The sequence below is a fragment of the Coregonus lavaretus genome (genome assembly GCF_964263955.1).
Source record: "Coregonus lavaretus genome assembly, chromosome: 8".
Lineage (NCBI taxonomy): Eukaryota > Metazoa > Chordata > Actinopteri > Salmoniformes > Salmonidae > Coregonus > Coregonus lavaretus.
Window position 1 is genome coordinate 22167230 of NC_139995.1, and position 24460 is coordinate 22191689.

The window sequence follows — 24460 nt, forward strand, 5'->3', positions numbered from 1 at the left end:
ACTGAGTGCTGATGCAATCACTGAAAGGTGTTGGATAATACACAACACATCACACCTTAAACGAATGACCCTGTCTGAAGAGGCCATTCAGTAAATAATGTACATATCAAGCCATTAGGAATCACCCTTAAGTGCATTTTAGGAAACAGTGAGCACTGCAGAGTCAAGGTAGATACAATTAAGCTTTTCTTTGTCCCCTACTACAGCAAACTGAATATACATAGAGAATCCAGTCAAACGCATACTAAAACTTCCTCAGAAATACACATAGAAAAACGATACGTGTACAAAGAATCATAAGAAGTAAAGGCACAGTCAAAGAATAGAAGGTTGAATTAAGCATACTGAGTAAAGCAGCATACTGAAGAGGATCAACACCTTTCTGTTTAATATCCTCACAGAAATGACTCACTTTATAAGCTGTCTATTTAAGCCACAACTACATTACAACATATCATCAATTTCCATCTTCATTCCTTTTCTTCAAAGTTGCACACAAAACCTTGAGAGCTCTCAACTCAAGCCTGCCAGTGAATATAAAATAGGCTATGAGGACTGATATGTAAAGGACAAGGTGGTGAATTCTCTATCTCATAAATTAGGGTACGTCTCCCCATTGATGCCAGAAGTATTAAGGCCACCAGGGCTTTAAAATTAATATCCAGCAAGTTGAGGGTGAGGGGAGGGAGAGGCGGGGGGACGATTTATAATGCCTTTAAGGTAATGATTTTCTGAAGTGGAAAAGTGGAACTTTCCATCAAATCCACTTTTAATGCGAACTTCAATGTTTGTAGCGGCGTCTGGAGCAGAAGGCAGAGTTGACAGAGTGAGGGAAGGCCTATTGATCTGGCCTCAGTGTTTCAGTCAAACCCTCACAAAAAGGCCTCTTAAAATATATAGGAAAGCACTTGTAATTATGAAGACCGTAAAAGAGTAAAAGCAGTCCCCCGTGATGACACATCAGAGTTCTAAAGCTATGTCCAAATGAGCTAGTTCTAATCAGATCCACTAGTGTTCCGATGACAGATTACAGGATGGCTACCTCACTAAGGCACAGCAGACTGCCCCATCCGCCTGCCAGAGAGAATGACGCATTAACACACAGAGAGAGAGAGGAGAGCTGTGTACAAACTCAGGCGATATCTAGGGACAACCCTACATACTGTGTGCCTCTCCTCTCCTGCAGGTCCCTAAGGCCCAGAAAGAAAGCAAGCGAGAGAGAGCGAGAGAGCAAGAAGGAGATAGAGAGAGAGAGAGAGAGAGCAAGAAGGAGATAGAGAGAGAGACAGAGAGAAAGGAAGGAGATAGAGAGAGAGACAGAGAGAGAGAGACGAGAGAGAGAGAGAGAGAGAGAGAGAGAGAGAGAGAGAGAGGTAGCTGCAGTTCAGTATTATTTAGTGACAGGTTTGTGGTTGCTGGTATTACAGCGAGGCATAAGGGCTCTTGAGAGGAGATGTAGCACTGGGTGATCAGGCCCCCGAGGGACTGATATGATTATTTAAATAAACCATACATAACTTCATATCCTCAAGCTGACTCTCTCACATACACACACGCATGTGCGCACACACACACACACACACACACACACACATCTAAAACACTGTCAATAGCACCAGCCTATCAGTTTGTCCTGCAGAAATCCAGCCAGCTTACAAAATGGAGGCATCTCTGTGACCGTCCAACAGAATCTCTATTGTTTTCCTCTTGCTGAAATTACACCCATGGTTAAGTCTTTAATATTAAAGTGTGCCATGACACAAAATATAATAGACACTAGATCTTAGCATCAATACCCAGCTCGCTAAGTGAATCTGTCCACTTTGCCACAAGGCCCTGACTTTAATGCAGCGGCGACGGGCTACAATCAGAGTAGACAGAAATATTTAAATAAATCAAATAAAGATCATTGGTAGCCCGAGGCTTGGTTGGACAGCAAAATATGAAGGTTCCTCCTCTGTAAATATCGCTCAGAGGGACAACAAAAGTAACTTTTTCTCCACAGAAACATACAAATAAAAAGCCCAGAGAATCCCTGAGGCCTCTGCTCTAAAGAGCAGGGAGGATAGGGGGAGAGTGGGCAGGGGAGGGGGAGGGGGAGGGAGAGGGGGGAGAGTAACAACCATGCTGCAACTACACACACACACCCACACACCTGAGTAGGCCCAGTAGGACTCCTCGGCCGCTCTCCTGAGTCTGGTCCCGGGCACTCGGCCATCTTGGCTCCCTTGCGTGGCCCCGGGCTGCCCTCCTGTCAGCGCTGTGTGGAGGAGAGAAAGGACAAGGATGTCACCAACATGGCACTGCACTCGCTTACTGTTGTAGAACAAAAAAACACTCATTAAGAAACAGGGTCTGACTGTGACTTGAACACAGTGGAGTTACACAACCGGCACCTCAAACAGTGCTTCAATGACTCACCAAAACATCCTACCACGAAAGCCACAATAATGTCCTTAAACATAGGCATGAATACAGATACATAGTGCAGCACATTGGTAAAGAGAGGAGGGTCTCTGAACACTGATGCAGAGAGCAAGGGACCAGCCTGAGGTGTGATGTTGCATCTTTGATTATTCTGACCCACCGCCCCATCATAGAGGTGGGCCTGAGATACTGTATGAGACGGGAAGAGAGGATGATGGCTGTGTGTATGTGTTTATGTATGTGTGCGCACGTGTGTGCTCCTTCCTTTGTCAGATCTGATCACGCCAGGCCCATTGTGACTGTGGCTCTGGGATGTGAGCTGCTGGCTGCTCAGGGTTTTGGGTAAGAGTCACCCACGCTCCCGCCCCTCACCTTGCTGTGCCACAAATGGGCTTTGGCAGTACCTGGGGGTAACTGCCATTCTACATCTCATCTGACCTAAAATGGCCACCTGCGGCTATAAGGACAGAGAGAGAGAGAGCGTCACAGGTAAGAGGACACAGTGTGGTTACTTCCTTACTCACTGCATCACCAAGGACACTGGGCCACCAGAGATGGCAATCAAAGTCTAATGGAATTTTAAAAGCTTCTCGCTGGGCATTATGGGTACTTAATGGCTTGATATGAACAATGGGTGACTCTTTGTTTTTTCTCTTCTTTAATTCTTGGGGATGTAAGCTTGAGCATGACTGTGAATGTCAATGAGAGGCCAGTCTATGGCTTTTCTATGAATTACATTATCGATTCCCAATACTCTCCCAACAGAAAATGTAATTATGCACAGCCCCACCCTAACCTCTCAATCCACGCCAAACCCATCTTCTCACTATCCTTCTTCCTGTCTCTCTTTCTGTCATTCACTCTCCCTCTCTCCCTTTGTCTCTGACCCTTCACTCGCTTTCTTTAACACACACACCGTGTTAGCTCATCTCATTCCTTCCCATGGCTGCACCGCTTCAGACGCCGGTGAGTCATTTAGCAGCTAGCCACTATCTACACAGGTGTCCATTAAAGCAGTCAGTCAGTTCACAGTGTCAAAGCCCAGCACAGAGGTCCAGGGCTGCACTGAAACTATCCTCCACCACTCTAACAGAATTATATTAATGTCAGTGCCAATGACAATATGGGGAGGGGAGAGGGAACTAGGGATGGGAGGAGATGGGGAAAAAGTATACAGAGGGATAGATGGCAGAGTTGGGGTTGAAGGAGAGGAGAAAAATAGATAGAGAAAGAGGGAGAGAAGAGGACAGATCTATGCAGTGTCCGGTCATAGTGGGGCGGGACCCTTTTTACAGCCAAGCCCGCTCTCCTAACGACAGTATCCGGGTCACTGTGATGGGCAGCCTGCTGCCTGGCAACTGTTCAGCAGGAGGAGAGGAGGGGAGGAAGAGAGGAAGATTCGACAAAAGAACAGAGACCTTCTTTGTGTTTCCAGAGGAAGAGAAAGGAGGGAAGACAGAGGAGGGAACAGCCTTCGACTGGTAGTGCCAATTTAAAAACAGTCAAATCAAATCAAATACATTTTTATTTGTCACATGCGCCGAATACAACAGGTGTAGACCTTACCGTGAAATGCTTACTTACAAGACCTTAACCAACAATGCAGTTCAAGAAATAGAGTTAAGAAAATATTTACTAAATACATTAAAGTAAAATAACAATAACGAGGTTATTGGGGGAACTGGTACTGAGTCAATGTGCCGGGGGTACAGGTTAGTTGAGGTAATTTGTACATGTAGGTAGGGGTAAAGTGACTATGCATAGATAATAAACAGCGAGTAGCAGCAGTGTAAAAACAAAGGAGTGGGGGGTGGGTGTCAAGGTAAATAGTCCAGGTGGCCATTTCATTAATTGTTCAGCAGTCTTATGGCTTGGGGGTAGAAGCTGTTAAGGAGCCTTTTGGACATAGACTTGGCGCTCCGGTACCGCTTGCCGTGCGGTAGCAGAGAGAACAGTCTATGACTTGGGTGACTGGAGTCTTTGACAATTTCTGGGGCCTTCCTCTGACACCGCCTAGTATATTGGTCCTGGATGGCAGGAAGCTTGGCCCCAGTGATGTACTGGGCCGTACGCACTACCCTCTTTAGCGCCTTACGGTCAGATGCCGAGCAGTTGCCATACCAGGCGGTGATGCAACCGGTCTCGATGGTGCAGCTGTAGAACTTTGAGGGTCTGGGGACCCATGCCAAATCTTTTCAGTCTCCTGAGGGGGAAAAGGTGTTGTTGTGCCCTCTTCATGACTGTCTTGGTGTGTTTGGACTATGATAGTTTGTTGGACACCAAGGAGCTTGAAACTCTCGACCCGCTCCACTACAGCCCCGTCGATGTGAATGGGGGCATATTCGGCCCTCTATTTCCTGTAGTCCACGATCAGCTCCTTTGTCTTGCTCACGTTGCGGGAGAGGTTGTTGTCCTGGCACCACATTGCCAGGTCTCTGACCTCCTCCCTATAGGCTGTCTCATCGTTGTCGGTGATCAGGCCTACCACTGTTGTGACGTCAGCAAACTTAATGATGGTGTTGGAATTGTGCTTGGCCACGCAGTCATGGTTGAACAGCGAGTACAGGAGGGGACTAAGCACGCACCCCTGAGGGGCCCCGTGTTGAGGATCAGCGTGGCAGATGTGTTGTTGCCTACCCTTACCACCTAGGGGTGGCCCTTCAGGAAGTCCAGGATCCAGTTGCAAAGGGAGGTGTTTAGTCCCAGGGTCCTTAGCTTAGTGATGAGCTTTGTGGGTCCTACAGTGTTGAACGCTGAGCTGTAGTCAATGAACAGCATTCTCGCATAGGTGTTCCTTTTGTCCAGGCGGGAAAGAGAAGCATTGAGATTGCATCATCTGTGGATCTGTTGGGGCGGTATTGCGAATTGGAGTGGGTCTAGGGTTTCATTTAGGCAGGTTACCTTTGCTTTCTTGGGCACAGGGACTATGGTGGTCTGCTTGAAACATGTAGGTATTACAGACTCGGTCAGGGAGAGGTTGAAAATGTCAGTGAAGACACTTGCCAGTTGGTCTGCGCATGCTCTGAGTACACATCCTGGTAATCAGTCTGGACTCACTGCCTTGTGAATGTTGACCTGTTTAAAGGTCTTACTCACATCAGCTACAGAGAGCGTGATCACACAGTCGTCCAGAACAGCTAGTGCTCTCATGCAGGCTTCAGTGTTGCTTGCCTCGAAACGAGCATAAAAGGCATTTAGCTCGTCTAGTAGGCTCGAGTCACTGGGCAGCTCGCAGCAGGGTTTCCCTTTGTAGTCTGTAATAGTTTGCAAGCCCTGGATTCAATCTTAGTCCTGTATTGAAGCTTTGCCTGTTTGATGGTTCATCTGAGGGCAAAGCGGGGTTTCTTATAAGCGTCCAGAGTGGCAGCTCTAGCCTTTAGCTCAGTGCGGATGTTGCCTGTAATCCATGGCTTCTGGTTGGGATATGTACGTACGGTCACTGTGGGGACGACGTCATCGATGCACTTATTGATGAAGCCGGTGACTGAGTTGGTATACTCCTCAATGCCATTGGATGAATCCCAGAACATATTCCAGTCTGTGCTAGTAAAACAGTCCTGTAGCGTAGCATCCGTGTCATCTGACCACTTCCGTATTGAGCGAGTCACTGGTACTGTCTGCTTTAGTTTTTGCTTGTAAGCAGGAATCAGGAGAATAGAATTATGGTCAGATTTGCCAAATGGAGGGAGAGCTTTGTATGCATCTCTGTGTGTGGAGTAAAGGTGGTCTAGAGTTTATTTTCCTCTGGTTACACATGCGACATGCTGGTAGAAATTAGGTAAAACTGATTTAAGTTTGCCTGCTTTAAAGTCCCTGGCCACTCGAAGCGCTGCTTCTGGATGAGCATTTTCTTGTTTGCTTATGGCCTTATACAGCTCGTTGAGTGCGGTCTTAGTGCCAGCATCGGTTTGTGGTGGTAAGTAGATTGCTACGAAAAATATAGATGAAAACTCTCTTGGTAGATAGTGTGGTCTACAGCTTTTCATGAGGTACTCTACCTCAGGCGAGCAATACCTAGAGACTTCCTTAATATTAGACATCGCGCACCAGCTGTTATTGACAAATAGACACACACCCCCACCCCTCATCTTACCAGACGTAGCCGTTCTGTACTGCCGATGCACGGAAAACTGGCTGTCTATTATCCGTGTCGTCGTTCAGCCACGACTCAGTGAAACATAGGATATTACAGTTTTTAATGTCCCGTTGGTAGGATAGTCTCGAACGGAGATCATCAAGTTTATTCTCCAGTGATTGCACGTTGGCCAATTGAACGGATGGTAGAGGCGGTTTACCCACCCAATTCTCACAAGCCACCCCGATCTCCGCCCCCCTGTATTACTGTCTTTTCTTCACGTGAAGGATTTGGGCCTGGTCTCTGAGAAGAAGTATATAAAAAGTATATAAAACACACACAATAGCACAGTTAGGAGCCCGTAAAACGGCAGCCATCCCCTCCGGTTAAATAACACATGGAATACTGTATTTGCTTAAGGAATAATACATTTAGCAAACTATGGGCAAAAGCACGTAAGGAGAACACTGCAATTACCATACAACACATCCACCTCCTGTCCTCCTATCCACTGCTCTCTATCTCATCTACCACAAGTCACCACTTCCCTGCTCTCCTAGACCCTGTCAGAGACTATCAACATCAACACAGCCAGCAATGCAGCAGACACACACACACACACACACACACACACACATACACACACACACTAGCAGTCATGCACTAGTGATGTGAAAAACCCTGTCTTAAAAAACAGCATCTTATTAAGATTCATTGCAAAGACCATATAGTGTTTTGAAGGAACTTGAGAAAGTCCTAACAGTGAAGGCGGCAATGCTAGTGATATCTCCTAATATCTAATCTGGCTCCCAGAGGTTCCATTCTGCTGTGCTGGCCTAAATGAATTCTGACCTAATTGACTTATACTTTCCTATTAGAAGAATGTGCTCTTATGAGAGAGAGATTGGGGGCTGACATTTTTGTCACGCCATCTCATACTCTGCAGAATGAGAGATTGAATCTAATAAGGCTCAGTGTAGAACTATAAAACTTCTGCACAGCTCAGGCCTCAGCTTTAACAGAAAGCCAAATAAAGTAGACAGTTCTGCAGTGTCCTGGAAATAGAGAATGAAGGTGCCATTGGTGGTTTCACAAGGAGAATGAAGTTGTGATAGGCTCTTTTTGGCAAACACCAACAGCACCCGCAATGTCAACCTCCAGATTCACTAGGATAGAGAACACATACAGAGCTTTATTTGAAAGGGGTGATTAGCAAGGTCAGAATGTAAACACACTGACACAAACACACCATGCAAAATCTGCATAGCAAATACAATAGACGTGAGTGCCAACCACAACACTTGTGCTTCCTTGCTCCAACCGTGTACGTACTGCCAGTAAAGCTGAAAAAGCCTGAAACTTTGGCTGACCCTGTCTTTGTTTCCACACAGAGTGAGTCACACAAAAGTTCCTATTGAGAAGAGAGATGGAGAACATTGGTTCCTGCCATCCATCCATCCATCCATCACGGCGGGCCAGCCATTGAAGCTATTGCTGCCTGTTTGCTCTCACTTAATTAAAATGCAGAGCCGAATCCTGTGTTCATGTACTTAACCTTGGGTTTTTATACACTTTTTCTCCTCAGTGGTTTGAGGAGGTAGCATGGGGTGTCCAGACACAAACACACACACGCGGTCACACACACACACACACACACACACACACACACACACACACACACACACACGCACACACAGTGCTGTGTGAGCCAGCCAGGAAGGGCAGTCCTCACTCCCGTGATACACTTCATTAGCATTCTTTACATCTCTCTCCAATACCTCTTTACTGCTGAAGGACAGCCGTGGCAAGCAAACACACATGCACACACACATACACACACATAAAACCTACTAACATGAATACAAACACACCCTCTCTTATTCTCTCACAAACACATACACACACATACTGGCAGTCCAAAACACTTGCACTGTGGTGATCAGAGAGTAACAGCTGTCACGTTAAATAAACCTTGCAAGGCTGTAATAGTAATAGTTCTCCACACACTCTGTGGTGGGTGACCAGATCCCCAGGCAGAGGGTCAGGCACCGGGTCTGGGGTAGGGATTAAGATGGGATGGGGCTGGGGCTGTGGATGGGGGTGGGTGAGGAATGGTGGCTGAAAGTTTGGTCTTGGCATTGGGCTATAGGATAGGGGCTGTGGTTGGGCCTAGGGTATGGAGTTGAGACTGGGTAGGGAGAGCAGCAGAGATGAGATGGAATCAGTCCCTGGAGCAAAGACAACCCAGCATGGGGTGAGTCCACTTTAGCCTCAGCCAAAGGCAGTGAGAGCAGCACACAAATGAGAGAGAGAGAGAGAGAGCGAGAGGTGAGAAAGAGAGGGATAGAGAGAGAGAGAGAGAGAGAGAGAGAGAGAGAGAGAGAGAGAGAGAGAGAGAGAGAGAGAGAGAAAGAAAGAAAAAATAAAGAAAGAAAGAAAGAAAGAAAGACAGAGATAGAGAAAGAGACATAGACAAAGAGATAGAGAAAAAGAGAGATAAAGAGAGAGAGAAGGGTAGAGAGAGAGCTGTAAAGCCAAAGCGCCAGTGCATCGTCCATGAAGCAGAAACACTGGAAGGCAACACGAGAGCGTGTCGGAGGGACATTACTCAAATGGGTCTTTAGTGTCATGGAAAATGCACTTGAAGACACGCGGCAGCTCCAAGCGCCCGTCTCCCTCCTCTCCTCCCTGCATTGATCTGCTATAGACAGGAGACAGCGAGCACGACGGATGGTCGCTCCATTTACACTGATGCAAATTAATAAGCGGTCTGCCGAGGACATGGTCGCTGAGCCAAACACAAAGCCAACACTGACACCTCCACTGTGAAGGCAGACAGTCCTGCTACTGTTAACACCACCTTTTGTCCTCTGCAATTATAAACACAGGGGCTGCCATGGGTTCCTTTATGCCCCTTTCACAAAACAAGGCACATTCTGCCACTGTGAAGGACATAGCCCATTCATGTTTCAGTAGACACAACCATCTGTCTACCTCCAGATACTGTACACATTGAAACCACGACACAGGAGTAAGTCCTTTATAGATATTTCCTTAATTTTTTGTTCATACTAGGGTTGCAAAGTTACCAGAATCTTCAGTAATTTTGGTTATTAACAGAAAATCTATGGCAATCTATCGGAACTTTGGTCATTTATACTTGAATAACTTAAAAGAAATGTGTTCATATATAGTGTCCATATTGTTCATGAGTTTCTTGTAGATAGACCATATGGTTCAAGAGAAAATAGCCTAACTAATGAAAAAAGCATCTAATCAACAATGGCATTATTTTCAATTACCTCTGCAACTCGTCCAACTATTAACTTTTTTCACAACTACCACCAGTTTGACGCCAAAACATTGACAACAAATACAGTGCCTTCAGAAAGTATTCATACCCCTTGACTTATTCCACATTTTGTTGTTACAGCCTGAATTCAGAATGGATTAAATATATATTTTTCTCACCCATCTACACACAATACCCTATAATGACAAAGTGAAAACATGTTTTTAGAAATTGTTGCAAAGTTATTGAAAATTAAATACAGAAATATCTAATTTACATAAGTATTCACACCCCTGAGTCAATACTTTGTAGAAGCCCCTTTGGCAGCGATTACAGCTGTGAGTCTTTCTGGGAATGTCTCTAAGAGCTTTCTACAGCTGGATTGTGAAACATTTGCCCATTATTCTTCTCAAAATTCTCCAAGCTCTGTCAAATTGGTTGTTGATCATTGTTAGACAACAATTTTCAGGCCTTGCCACAGATTTTCAATTAGATTTTTAAGTCAAAATGGTATCTCGGCCACTCAGGAACATTCACTGTCTTCTTGGTAAGCAAATCCAGTGTAGATTTGGCCTTGTGTTTTAGGTTATTGTCCTGCTGAAAGGTGAATTAATCTCCCAGTGTCTGGTTGAAAGCAGACTCAACCAGGTTTTCCTGTAGGATTTTTGCCTGTGCTTTGCTCCATTCCGTTTATTTATTTTTTATCCTGAAAAACTTGAGTGCCTTATTGCAAACAGGATGCATGTTTTAGATATTTTTTTATTCTGTACAGGCTTCCTTCTTTTCATTCTGTTATTTAGGTTAGTATTGTGAAATAACTACAATGTTGTTGATCCATCCTCCGTTTTTTCCTATCACAACCATTAAACTCTGTAACTGTTTTAAAGTCACAATTGGGCTCATTGTGAAATCCCTGAGTGGTTTCCATCCTCTCCGGCAACTGCGTTATGAAGGACGCCTGTATGTTTATAGCGACTGGGTGTATTGATACACCATCCAAAGTGTAATTAATAACTTCACCATACTCAAAGGGATATTCAATGTCTGTGTTTTTTTGGACACATATTTAAGCACTTATTTTTTTTTGCCACAAAACTATCTCCATACTTCCATTCGTCTGTATGGGTTAACTTCACCATGGTGTTCGTGAGAGTCTCATCTTTCCATAGAGTGGTCATATTAGTTTGGACGCTACAGACGTTTCCGTTAGAAAACCGATTTTCTGGATGTCTCATGGCCTGACCAATACTGCTGTAGCTCGGCCACATTCCACCACAGATGTGGAAGGCCGTAGGCGGATGGGGTGGACTGAGAAGGAGCTTATTCAAAAACAGTTATCTCCATCTTAAACTGACAGATTTTGATGGGGATTTTTGTATTATGTTACTTATGGATGCGTCAATAGATTCTTAAAGACACCAATGGTATTCAATAAGTTGATGGTTTATATTTAGGATAATGTTTTAAAGCTTTGTCATTCTATTTTTTATTTTAAAATCATCTTATTTAAAGGTGCACTATGAAGGATTCGCTCTGCCATTTCCTGGTTGCTAAAATTCTAATGGTTTGCCTGCTTTCAGTTTATGTGACAAAACAAACAAGTATAGTGAACAGAATCATTGTACCATCTAAACCGATGTGAAATATATTTTCCATAACCAAAAATATTGTATTTTCAGCTGTTTGAAGCTGGTGTTCAAAACTGAAAGTAAAAGATGCAAAAACTAAATTTAAGAACGGGAAGCACAGAAATAACGCACATAAAACAGATCTACCTCTTCTTAGACTTGCTTTCAATGAGAATGACAGATCTATAACTCACATTTCTATGTGCATTTGGTCTGGTCACCCAAAAAGTTACATATTGCAGCTTTAATTATTTCATATATTTTACATGTGATAAGGCCAGAGAGAGGGCCAGAGATAATTACAGACACCTGTAATAATCTGAAGTACCCAAGTAGTACAAAAAATCCTTGAAAGATACAACAATTCTGGTAGTTTACTGGTAAACTTTGAAAGTTTCCAGTAATATACCCTCCCTTTGCAACCGTAGTTCATACACTTCAACAGACACTATGGGCGGAAGCACAAAAAGAGACACTTTATAACAAATTAGATGAATGGTTCTTTATAGCATGGCCCTTATAGCATGTCCCGATAGCAATGACCAAATCCACAGTACAGTGCTACCCTGTGAGTGAGCAGTCATCTCATAAAAATGCAGAGCAGAGGACTGTGGGTGATCTTTAGTAATGTTCCGGATGATTGGTGGAGGATGGAGGGGTGATTTGTGGGCGTCGTCTTCCCGTAAAAAAATCTGCATTCGTCTGTGGCATTCACGGAGGGCAGGAAATAAAGAGAAATTAGATGCAGTCGTTTCTTTTTTTCTGTTATTTTTTTCTAAACGGAGGATTGAAGGTCAGTCCATATAAAACAATCCATAACAGATGCCATTTAGCAAAATTCAAGTGCAGACAACAGACGTCTGCTACTGCACAGCTCTCTCTCTCTGCATTACAGTGAAAGGGGAAATGGGCTGCTCTCCTAATAACTCATACAATTCTCATGTGACATTTCAATAATCATAAGGATGGATCTATGTCCTCTAGCGCTCAATGTTGTCTGAGTTCTTTTTCTAAGCTCCAGTCTGCTGCTACGTTATTGTCCTTTTTTGATGCATGACCCTGTAGCGTGTAGTGTATGGTGTATGCTGCTGCTGTTTTGGCCAGGTATCCCTCAGAAAAGACGTTGTTAAGCTCAAATGGGCCATCTGGGTAAATAAAGAATGAGTACACGTGGCTGAGCAGAATAAAAGTGACAGTATGGTAGTGTAGTGACAAATGACGGCTCTTAGACTTGTGAGGGGAGCCATTATAAAGAACATTGTTATGTTGTTCTGGGCTCCTTGGGCTCCTGTGGCTTAGTGGGCTGTCTTCATGACATTGAGGACAGTCAGGTTAAAGCTCGAACTGAATGTCAGACACAACAATCCCCACCCCTCCATCTGTAGTGTAAGGTCAAAGCAAAACCACGTGGAAGGGGTGGGGTTTCTGACCTCATCTCATCCTATCAGAGCTCTCTGCTGTATAGGGCACAGAGGCGTGAGGGTTTGTGTTGGTAGAGGAGTGTCATCTGGGAGCGACAAAGTGTCAGAGAGAGCAATGGGGAGCAGAGGATGTGATTAATCTGAGAGGAGATGTCTCCTCGCTGGGTGGGTGATGCCACACCACGCCTGCCTCGTGATGAGCCAGCCCAGCCAAGCTCCAGGACACACTGTTAGCCCTAATGACATAAGCGGAGTAATGATGGCTGCCCTGTTAGGAGCATCCAGAGGGAGCTGCAGTGAGAGAGGGAGAGAGAGAGAGAGAGAGAGAGAGAGAGAGAGAGAGAGAGAGAGAGAGAGAGAGAGAGAGAGAGAGAGAGAGAGAGAGAGAGAGAGAGAGAGAGAGAGAGAGAGAGAGAGAGAGAGAGAGAGAGAGAGAGAGAGAGAGAAAAAGAGAGAAAAAGAGAGAAAAAGAGAGAGAGAAAAAGATTCTCTAACAGTAGGCTCTGTAAAGTCAACCAACAACCTCTAAGCAAACTAAAGCTTTACAGCACACAGGATACAATCACAGCCACACAAACACATACCACATACAGTATTGTGACTTGAATGGCTAAGAAGCTCCCTGCAGATGAAAGCCTGTGTGGATTAATCAGACCCACACCTGACCGTGATTACACCTCTCTAAGAGCAACTCCAGGGCAGTGGATAGATATGACAGCTGAGAAGAGAGGATCCACAGTTCCAATGTGGAATGGAAATGACAGTAAACAGACTACAGTTATAGTTACAGCATAGGATGGAAACTAAGTCAACACAGCCAACCCTCCTGACCAGACCAAGGACATTCAGAAAGGTCGAGGGGGGTGAGCTACTTGAGCAGGATGGACTGACCCCAGATCAGAGGTCCAGAGGTTAAGAGGCATAAAGACATAGGGACCTTGAAATAGCACAGCACTTCCTGCTTCCTGCTCCCATTAAGTTACAAAAGCTGGGCATGAGCCACGGAGCTAGCTAGAGCACTCCCGCCAAGGTTAATGCACTGGGGCTCTCTGCAGTCAGGAAAACACAAACGCGCAGACACAGAGACACACACACACACACACGTGCGCATACACACGCATGCACACGCACGCACGCACACAAACACACAAGCATGCACATTATTCATACACACATATTCATAATGTAAATGGTCTGGGGACTAAGCAGAGAGAGAGAGAGAGAGAGAGAGAGAGAGAGAGGGAGAGAGAGACAGAGAGAGAGAGAGAGAGAGAGAGAGAGAGAGAGAGAGAGAGAGAGAGAGAGAGAGAGAGAGAGAGAGAGAGAGAGAGAGAGAGAGAGAGAGAGAGAGAGAGAGAGAGAGAGAGAGGAGAGGGTTGAAGGAAGAAATTAAACAAAGAGCACTACCACACTACAGGCAGTCATTGACATGTACACATTACCCTGTCATTGCATCATGGCATGGTGAATGTATTAGCACCTATTGCATCAAGCCTCTTTGCCTAGCTTCCTTTCAACAATTAGGACTCATTGTATTGAGTGTCGGGGATGAATACGGAATCAGTGAATGACGCCAGCTCATATGCTCCACTGTTACAAGAGGAACTCCTCTTAAGATTGAATGAGACAGAGTATAATAACAAAGAATATGATATATAACCGCCTCAATGTTCTTTAAGTACACTGTAGTGCTGAGAGATTCAATCGTGTTTTAAACAACTAATTGACCGATATCGGTTCAATTATTTGAATTCCATTTTGTTTGTTTCTTTTCTGTGAGTTTGATGTGCAGTTTCTGTAGAGATAAATCAGATCAAGCCTAAAATGTGTGATGAAGTAGTTGCATTTTCCAACAGGCCAATATTCTACAAAGTTAGCCCAGAAAAACGTGGTAATTAACTGCAATGACCAAAATCCATTGTGCGCCCGCTTACACTTGTCCGGTCTGTGTGGAGCAGACACAGAGAGAGAGAATGCTCGATCCAGGATAGAAAGCAGTTGCTTCACGAGCCTGAAAATACATGATCTAAATGATTGATAGTTGGTACTCAGCAGTCATAAAAGTATGCCTTTTTTACTTTGAAGAACTACTAAAATAGTGATTTTGTCAGCCAGCATAGGCAGCAGCTCTATAGAGATTAGATGAGGACTTGGAATTAAATAATAAAGTCATCAAATATTTTAGTAAAGTCATGTTGTCACACCAGCCTTCGCTTTGGCTCCCCCTCCTGTCCAGCTCAGGCGTTCGGCGTCGCCAGCCTTCTAGCTGCTGCCGAACCTACTGCTGGCAAACGCCCTTCACTCATCAACCCCGGACTTGTCTCGTCATCATTACACACACCTGGTTCCAATCCCCACTCTATCACTGTATATATACTCCCTCTGCCATTTGTCTTTCTCGGTCATTGTATATGTTGCTTGTTTTCCTGAGAGGAATCTCGCCTACTATTTCATTTACATTTACGTCATTTAGCAGACGCCCTTATCCAGAGCGACTTACAGTTAGTGAATATATTTTTTTTTTTTATACTGGCCCGCCGTGGGAATCGAACCCACAACCCTGGCGTTGCAAACGCCATGCTCTATCAACTGAGCTACATCCCTGCCGGCCATTCCCTCCCCTACCCTGGACGACGCTGGGCCAATTGTGCGCCGCCCATGAGTCTCCCGGTCGCGGCCGGCTGCGACAGAGCCTGGATTCAAACCAGGATCTCTAGTGGCACAGTTAGCACTGCGATGCAGTGCCTTAGACCACTGCGCCACTCAGGAGTGCTTTATATTTTGCACAGTGGGTTTCGTCCCGCTTTAAGCTATGGTGCTTTAATAAATTCAGTAGTTCTAAACCTGCGACTGCCTCCTGCCTACTCCTCTCTACACTTGTGACACATGTAAAATAAATGATGGTTAATAAGTGATAAGCAGTAATGGGCAGTTACTACCATCAAGGGACTTTTATTAATTGTTTTGTTACAGTATTCAACCCACATAATGTATAGTGCATTTAATATCAAAATAAATAACTGAAACCAAAATCGAAAACCGTGATTATTTTTTAAATAATCAAACCGAAACCGAACCGACCTCATAAAGCACTAATCTCTCATCACTAGTACACTGACACTTTCATAAAGTGGTCCTCTGTAGCTCAGCTGGTAGAGCACGGCGCTTGTAACGCCAAGGTAGTGGGTTCGATCCCCGGGACCACCCATACACAAAAATGTATGCATGCACGACTGTAAGTCGCTTTTGGATAAAAGCGTCTGCTAAATGGCATATTATTATTATTATTAAAGAAGTCATGGTCAATATACTCTAACGACATGGAGAGAGTTACAGTGGACAAAATGAAATGCATACTTGAGTTAGCATCTGACTGAGATTATAGGCATCTTGCAAATACCATCTCATGAGTAATTCAGAATCAATAGCCAGGCCTTCGCTGCTCCTGCAAGCCAGAGACTTAACCTTAGGGGTCAAGATCAGGTCAATGCAGCTCCAATACTGATATGGCCTCAGGGTCTTGATGTTCAACCCATACACTGCTGTAAAATCAAGTCAATGAATAATCGATTCTCCTGTATTTCCCAATTTCCTGACCTACGATCTCTCCAAGAGTACTTCGCATGTTGAGGTGTTCCAGCATTTGATTTCATCAGTGTTTTACAGCAGTCGTTTCCAACTCCTTTTGGATCCATATGAGCACCTGTGACCTGTGTCCTCATCCCACCCAAGGCTAACCTGCAAGGCTAAGGTGAAGAGTAATTACAATATGCTTCTTTGTGTGATTGTATTGGTCTCTGTCTCTCTTTATCACTCTCTCTCACAGATTCTGCTCCCTGGGTTCTGGTTCTCAGTTTGTCCTGACAAATATGGCCTCCGTCACAGTTGTGGTGACCGTTGAAATGGAGATCTGAAAGATGAATGCATTTCTCCTGACAAGATTAAGACAGCTGAATGGGTAAAGTTGCATGCCCAGCGCCAGATGCAGGGTTCGTTGGGGTGTGTATTAAATTACATTGATAAACAGAGCCGATAAACATAGTTTTGTAAGGAGCAGAAGTAGCAGAGTGTAATTCTGCAGTATGGGGTGTGGATGAGTACCGGACACAGTGAAATCCGATTAACACCCGGGTGAGATGCTTCTACCCTCCTAGGGCTCAACGCGGCCCCAAATACAGAGTCCCCTTGCCCATCCCCTTGGAACCCATCACCCACCCCCCCTGCCCTCTGCTAATGACAAACCCACTGCTTCATGTCTGGACAACCATCTGGTGGCGCTGAAGCTTTTAAACCAAATCAAATACTGTTGCCAAAGAGACCTGGGTGGGAGATATCCTACAGTACATGTGGCTCTGAGAGAGAGAGAGAGAGAGCTGCAAGCCTGTGTGTGTATGTGTGTTTCAAGATATTTATCAGAGAGATTTCATTTTGGTTAGTGTGATGAATTGTGGCTTACAAAGGGCACTCCACAAAAGCATTCATGTCACTCACACATACACACACTCACAGTAGATTACGTGGGGACGTTCATCAGGGGGTGGAACCGCAAAATAAGTGATTACTGTCCTGCTATGTCTACTTACTGCTCTCGCTAGCGTATTTGATTTATTTCAGTACAGTGCCTTGCAAAAGTATTCATCCCCCTTGTTTTTCCTATTTTCTTGCACTACAACCTGTAATTTAAATGGATTTTAAAAAATTAAATGGACACAAAATAGTCCAAATTGGTGAATTGAAATGAAAAAAATAATTTTTTTCAAAAAATTCTACAAAAATATATAACGGAAAAGTGTTGCATGCATATGTATTCACCCCCTTTGCTATGAAACCCCTAAATAAGATATGGTGCAACCAATTACCTTCAGAAGTCACATAATTAGTTAAATAAAGTCCACCTGTGTGCAATCTAAGTGTCACATGATCTGTCACATGATCTCAGTATATATACACCTGTTCTGAAAGGCCCCATAGTCTGCAACACCACTAAGCAAGGGGCACCACCAAGCAAGCGGCACCATGAAGACCAAGGAGCTCTCCAAACAGGTCAGGGACAAAGTTGTGGAGAAGTACAGATCAGGGTTGAGTTATAAAAAAATATCCGAAACTTTGAACATTCCACGGAGGACCATTAAATCCATTATTAAAAAATGGAAAGAATACGGCACCACAACAAACCTGCCAAGAGAGGGCCGCCCACCAAAACTCATGGACCAGGCAAGGAGGGCATTAATCAGAGAGGCAACAAAGAGACCAAAGATAACCCTGAAGGAGCTGCAAAACTCCACAGCGGAGATTGGAGTATCTGTCCATAGGACCACTTTAAGCCGTACACTCCACAGAACTGGGCTTTACGGAAGAGTGGCCAGAAAAAAGCCATTGCTTAAAGAAAAAATTAGCAAACACATTTGGTGTTCGCCAAAAGGCATGTGGGAGACTCCCCAAACATATAGAAGAAGGTACTCTGGTCAGATTAGACTAAAATTGAGCATTTTGGCCATCAAGGAAAACGCTATGTCTGGCGCAAACCCAACACCTCTCATCACCCCGAGAACACCATCCCCACAGTGAAGCATGATGGTGGCAGCATCATGCTGTGGGTATGTTTTTCATCGGCAGGGACTAGGAAACTGGTCAGAATTGAAGGAATGATGGATGGCGCTAAATACAGGGAAATTCTTGAGGGAAACCTGTTTCAGTCTTCAAGAGATTTGAGACTGGGACGGAGGTTCACCTTCCAGCAGGACAATGACCCTAAGCATACTGCTTAAGCAACACTCAAGTGGTTTAAGGGGAAACATTTAAATGTCTTGGGATGGCCTAGTCAAAGCCCAGACCTCAATCCAATTGAGAATCTGTGGTATGACTTAAAGATTGCTGTACACCAGCGGAACCCATCCAACTTGATGGAGCTGGAGCAGTTTTGCCTTGAAGAATGGGCAAAAATTCCAGTGGCTAGATATGCTAAGCTTATAGAGACATACCCCAAGAGACTTGCAGCTGTAATTGCTGCAAAAGGTGGCTCTACAAAGTATTGACTTTGGGGGGGTGAATAGTTATGGACGCTCAAGTTCTGTGTTTTTTTTTTCTTATTTCTTGTTTGTTTCACAAAAAAAAATATTTTGCATCTTCAAAGTGGTAGGCATGTTGTGTAAATCAAATGATACAACCCTCCCAAAAAATCAATTTTAATTCCAGGTTGTTAGGCAACAAAATAGGAAAAATGCCAAGGGGGGTGAATACTTTCGCAAGCCACTGTAGCACATGCTATCCATACACCACCAAAGACTTTGTACCCCACACCACGTCTAACAGCTGTCAAATACTGCCAAAGCACCTGCCAAGGTACTGTGACTCTAAAATGAGCTGAATCTCTGATAGATACCTTAGATACAAGCCAAAAGCTTAAAAAATTAGTGTGAGTGAGGGAGCAGAAAATAAAAACGTGTATTTTCCAGAGCGTAGCCACACCTCAGTCACAGCTTGACACGGGGTACCGAAGTCATCCGATCAGACTCACTGTGGTGAAGCAAAATATTCTCCTTATTAGACTTTGTAAGTAAAATGCCTGGTGTTAACGGCTTCGAGCAATTTGCGATAAGGCGGCGGAGTGGTGAGGTGAATCCAGCTAATAAATAACTAGAGCTGCTGGAACGTATTTTTAGCAGGAGATAAAACATACCTGGGAAATGTATTTCTCCAGGGACAACCAAATCTAATTATTAAGATTGAGATTAGGGGGGAACTGGGGTTAGGGTAAGGGGGTTAAGCAGTGTGTGGGCCAGGGGGAAGGGAGGGTTATGCTGGGTGTAGTTCGGTATCAAGGATACATGAAACTCTGGTATCTCGATAAAGCTTATGGAAGGAGCATAGGAAGACAGAAACATTGTTTTCAGTTATCTCTCCTCTACAAACTGAAATGAATTATGTGATGTCTGAACACACTAAACCACAACTGCACTTGATTGACAACTAGTGACACCCTTGAACTTAAGCATTGAGTATAAACATGATTTTAAAGAGGCTGGAGATAAAGGGAGCAGAGTCACTACTAACATTGTATGCCTGTGGGACTGGGATTTGTTTTTGATAGAGAGTTTATCTGATGAAATTACAAAAATCAAACCCATATCATCATATCACTGTGTGTCTGTCTGTCTGTCTGTCTGTCTGTCTGTCTGTCTGTGTGTGTGTGTGTGTGTGTGTGTGTGTGTGTGTGTGTGTGTGTGTGTGTGTGTGTGTGTGTGTGTTTCTGCTTGCGTGCATATGCGCATCCACTTGTCTGTGTCAAACTCAAACCTATCTCACCCCACGCAGATCACACACATCAAAGGGGGGCAGAGAGAGAAACCAGAGAACAGAGAGGAAATGATCTATACACACCAAACCGCTCCCAATGGAGGTAGAGGGGGCGTGGCTGACATTATTGTGTGCATGTTGAAAGACAAGAGGAATCCACCCACTTTGATCAACGGGAGACAGTGTGTCAACTATTTACAATGGGGGCCCTCGCCTCTGCCTCTGTCTCTGTCTCTGTCTCTCTCTACATGCTACTACTGTGTGTATTGGCTTTATCTGTCTATTTCTAATCCCTCTCTCTCTGGGCATCATGGTGTGAGTGCTGACCGATAGGTTGACCCAAACACCTGCTGCTCAGGTGACTGGACATCTTTATAGTCAGTTACCGGGACCTGAGAGTCACAGCAACAACAGGACAGACTGATCCTGCCTTGGTCATTCTACAGAAGATAAGTGTATACATGTTTTGGAGATAAAGCTTAACACAGAGCTGGAATCAACACAGTTTTGGCTTCATTTACATAGCATAGGATTCACCTCTATTTTCATTCTATTTTCTTGTGCATATCTGACCTGATATCCATCTGAATCACTCATTCCTTGCCTCCCCCTTGCAATATGCCCATCGCTCCCACCTCGGAAGAGATAATTACATCTCATTTGAATTTAAACAGATTGACACCGGGCCATTTTTCACCTTATGCTATACACTCATCCTTGAGAGACCCATTAGAGGGGGGATAAAAACGAGATGATGAATTTACTGGACCTGATGAAGAATAGTTTGTCCCCTATTCTGTTCCCATCCCCACTGACTGAAAACAGACATGGTATATTGAGCCCCCACCCCCGTCTACCACGGTATAATGGTGCATTCCAATAAACCTATATTCTATCTACATTACTGGAGAGCTCCATTTATTGACCGGGGGTCAAAATTCTAGATGGAATCAATAAGCAGAAGATACATGACTTCAGAATAAATTATATACTTAACCTCTGTACTTCCATTCAACAATAAAAAGCAGACAAAAAAAGGTGTACAAAATCAGTTAAGACATGGCTATAGCCGAGGCATTAGTCGTCTTCTAACCACATGTGTAATCAAAACCCCTCTGTGCAGTTGGAAATTTAAATAACCATTAACAACCAAGAACAGAGAGTGGTCAATCCCGCTTCTTACAGCCCTAACACAGCACACTCTGGAGTATGTCAAACATAATGAGAGTTGAGGCCCTTCTTAGTGCATCCCCCACTCTCCCTGTTTTTCCACCTTCTGTCTCCATCTCCCCTGTCTCTCTCCACAATGCTCTCAGTCAGGCGGCACACGAACACCTCACCTGACGAGGCACGCGGGACATCCAATTTACAGCAGAACACTGCATACCTCCCCGACCCCATCTGATAGAAAACACCTCGCAAACAAGCAGCACAGCACTGAGACTCCCACTATTCCACGGGTTGCCCTGCCTAGGGACCCGTCTTCATGTCAATTAGCTCAGAGCGCTCCGCTCCCCCTCACCAAGTAGTAGGCCTACCTGGGAAGAAAGAGGGGGAGAGAGGGAGCACTGGGAGGGAGGAGGAGGAGGGAACTTCAGCTCTGGAGTGCACAAGTAAAAATGTGGGGAACAGAGGATGGAGAGAGAGAGAGAGAGAGAGAGAGAGAGAGAGAGAGAGAGAGAGAGAGAGAGAGAGAGAGAGAGAGAGAGAGAGAGAGAGAGAGAGAGAGAGAGAGAGAGAGAGAGAGAGAGAGAGAGAGAGAGAGAGAGAGAGAGAGAGAGAGAGAGAGAGAGAGAGAGAGAGGTAAGGAGATTGGTGTAATGAAGCAGGAAAGCCTGCAGTGGAATTGTGCTGTAAATCATGTCCGATACTCCATTTTGTCTGCTAAATGCAGATAAACAAACTGCTGCTGAGACTTTTTACAGTGTGATTGATGAACAACTTACGCAGGTGCAAACACACACACACACACAGACACACACACGGTTTCACGCCCCTGAGAGTACCACTCCTTGTGGTTGCGGTGGTTGTGTGTGTGTGTGTGTGTTGCAATGTGTGCACAGCTGCAGGCAGAGGTGTAAAGCGCCACCGCTGATAACTGTTAACAAGTAGCTCACACACACCATGACACTGGGGTCCTATTACTGCAAACAGAGCTGAGTCTGCACACATACACACACATGCACACATTTACACAGCACCTGCTGTTGCCTTTCCATCTCTCCTTCTCCCAGTTGGAAGTAGTGGGAGTACCAACCCATGCAAAACTAAAGTGAGTCACAAACAGAAAACAGGCTACACTGGCATCAAACGAGTCAGAAAGCAAAAACAAGCTGCAAACCCTCAACACAAAATCAAATGCCTGTGGGGATGTTAAAGAGTCCCAGTTCCACACGAACAACCTTGGATTCACCAAGCCAATAAACAGCCACAGGGTACTTCACTGGTCAGCTAGATAGGATAAACTCTTCAAGGTCATGTAGTGTAACTCTCTAGCTGAGGAAGAAAAAACAAGGAAGAGGATATTCAATGTCAAATGCAACTGAGGACCTTGGATCAGGTTGAGGAGATGGGTGGATGGGTGGATGGGTTCAGGGTTCATAGAGCTACGAGGTCAGGGCACACTTTACTGTTGATGTGTTCTGTTAAAGGGATAGTTTGGGATTTTGACAATGAAGAGACATAAAAATGGTATCCACGAGTTCATCTGACACTGAGGAAGTAGATAAGTGGCTTCATTGCAAAAATCCCATACAGTGAAAATCCCGTACAAAATCCCGTACAAAATCCCTTACAGTGATTTCACACAGTCACAAATTCAACACATAATTGGATGAATAGGCCTACATGGTTTAATTAATGGGACACTTTGAGAGAAAGTGAAATAACAAATGTCTTTGTGTATACCTTTTATGTACCAAAACAGAGAGGTTTCAGTGCACCAGAAAGCGAACCTAAACCTGGATCCCACACACACACACGTTCATTAGCCGTGTCTAACCATGGTTCTCATCCTCCGCCAGCAAGACGGTCTCAGCCCAGGAGAGGTGGAGGTGTGCATGGGGTTGGTGGAGACTCTCTAAAGGGTAATTACTAACGTTAGAGCAAGGTGAGTCACAGTTCAGGTAGATTGGCTGGCTTCCTCCTGGAACTAAAGTGGAGCAATTACTGAGATACAAACACAGCTTTCTGCACTCCTTAGGAGTGCACAGAAAGAAAAAAGGAGAACGTTTTTATTTTCACTAAACAGAAACCCTTCCGACTGTTCATCCCGTGCCCAGTGTTTGACTCGACTAGGCGGTAGAAAGAGGGTAAACATTATTTTGCTTCAGGCAGACCAGTAACTAGCCAGCTTTAGTCTTTAACCAGTCACATACTACCCAGAGAGAACAGAGCAATTCCCACACTAACAGCTTGAACACAAGGACACTACGTGTCTCCAGAACCCAGAAAGAGACAGGGCTCGCACGTTACTGGAAAGACACAGCCCTCCGCTCTCCCAAAAAAGACTGCGCGCTAAATATCAGAGGTCGGGTGAAAGAGAAAGAGCCCCGTAGTAGCTACAGTTTACATGTTAATTTTTTATAAAAAAGAGAAGAATGAAGGAGTGAGAGAGAGAGAGATGAGGGGAAAGACAGGAGGAAAGATGTGAAAGAGAGAGGAGAGAAAGTGTGTGTAAAGAGAGCGAAGACTGACAGGTTTAGGAAGTGTGTTTGGCACACCATGTGTGAGACTGGGGCGCCTGAGGTTCATGCATAATTTATCCTGGGTTTTGAGGATGAGCGTAAAGATGTTCCACGTTCAGGATGACAAGTGCACGGGAAAATTTAGAAAGGCAGTGACCTCAATCAAAAGACAGGGTTAAAGCACGGACCCAGCTACAGACGGAGAGCAGGCCTGTTAGTTTATTAGTACTGCCCTGTCAATTCCCTCAGCCTGGTCTCTCTCTCTCTACAGCAAGAGCGAGAAGAAAAAGATTCACAGCCAATTTGCCATGTAGCTCAGGCAAAGCTGACTCACAAGCCCACAGAAAATAAACTCAATCCATCAAGGCCCGGTATCAGCTGAGAGGCGGGCAGGTTAATCGAATGCAGTAAATGAAAAGATGTTTGCGATTCACCCGGTAATAACGGAGCAAGGTGGAAAAGACAGGATTTTCACAGCAGCTTTTCCTGTCTTCCTAAGTTCAAATGACTCAGTCACTGTTTACAGTACACTGTTTACGGTATAGGAGGGGTGAACTAGAGTTAAACTTGGGAAACATTTATTTCAGAGCACAGGAGTACCGTGAGGGAAAAAAGTATTTGATCCCCTGCTGATT

The 24460-nt window shown here is 44.6% G+C and overlaps 1 protein-coding gene across 1 annotated transcript in view; it reads right to left on the minus strand.

Moving 5' to 3' along the window:
- The window catches only part of LOC311133392 (receptor-type tyrosine-protein phosphatase gamma-like), a gene marked incomplete at its 5' end in the record, with an annotated part of 269130 nt that overhangs the window by 187033 nt on the left and 57637 nt on the right, over positions 1 to 24460 (minus strand). Inside the window, one exon of the mRNA XM_084166893.1 lies at positions 2156 to 2260. Coding sequence (XP_084023019.1) covers positions 2156 to 2260 — 105 coding nt within the window. The remainder of the gene's footprint in view (positions 1 to 2155; positions 2261 to 24460) is intronic.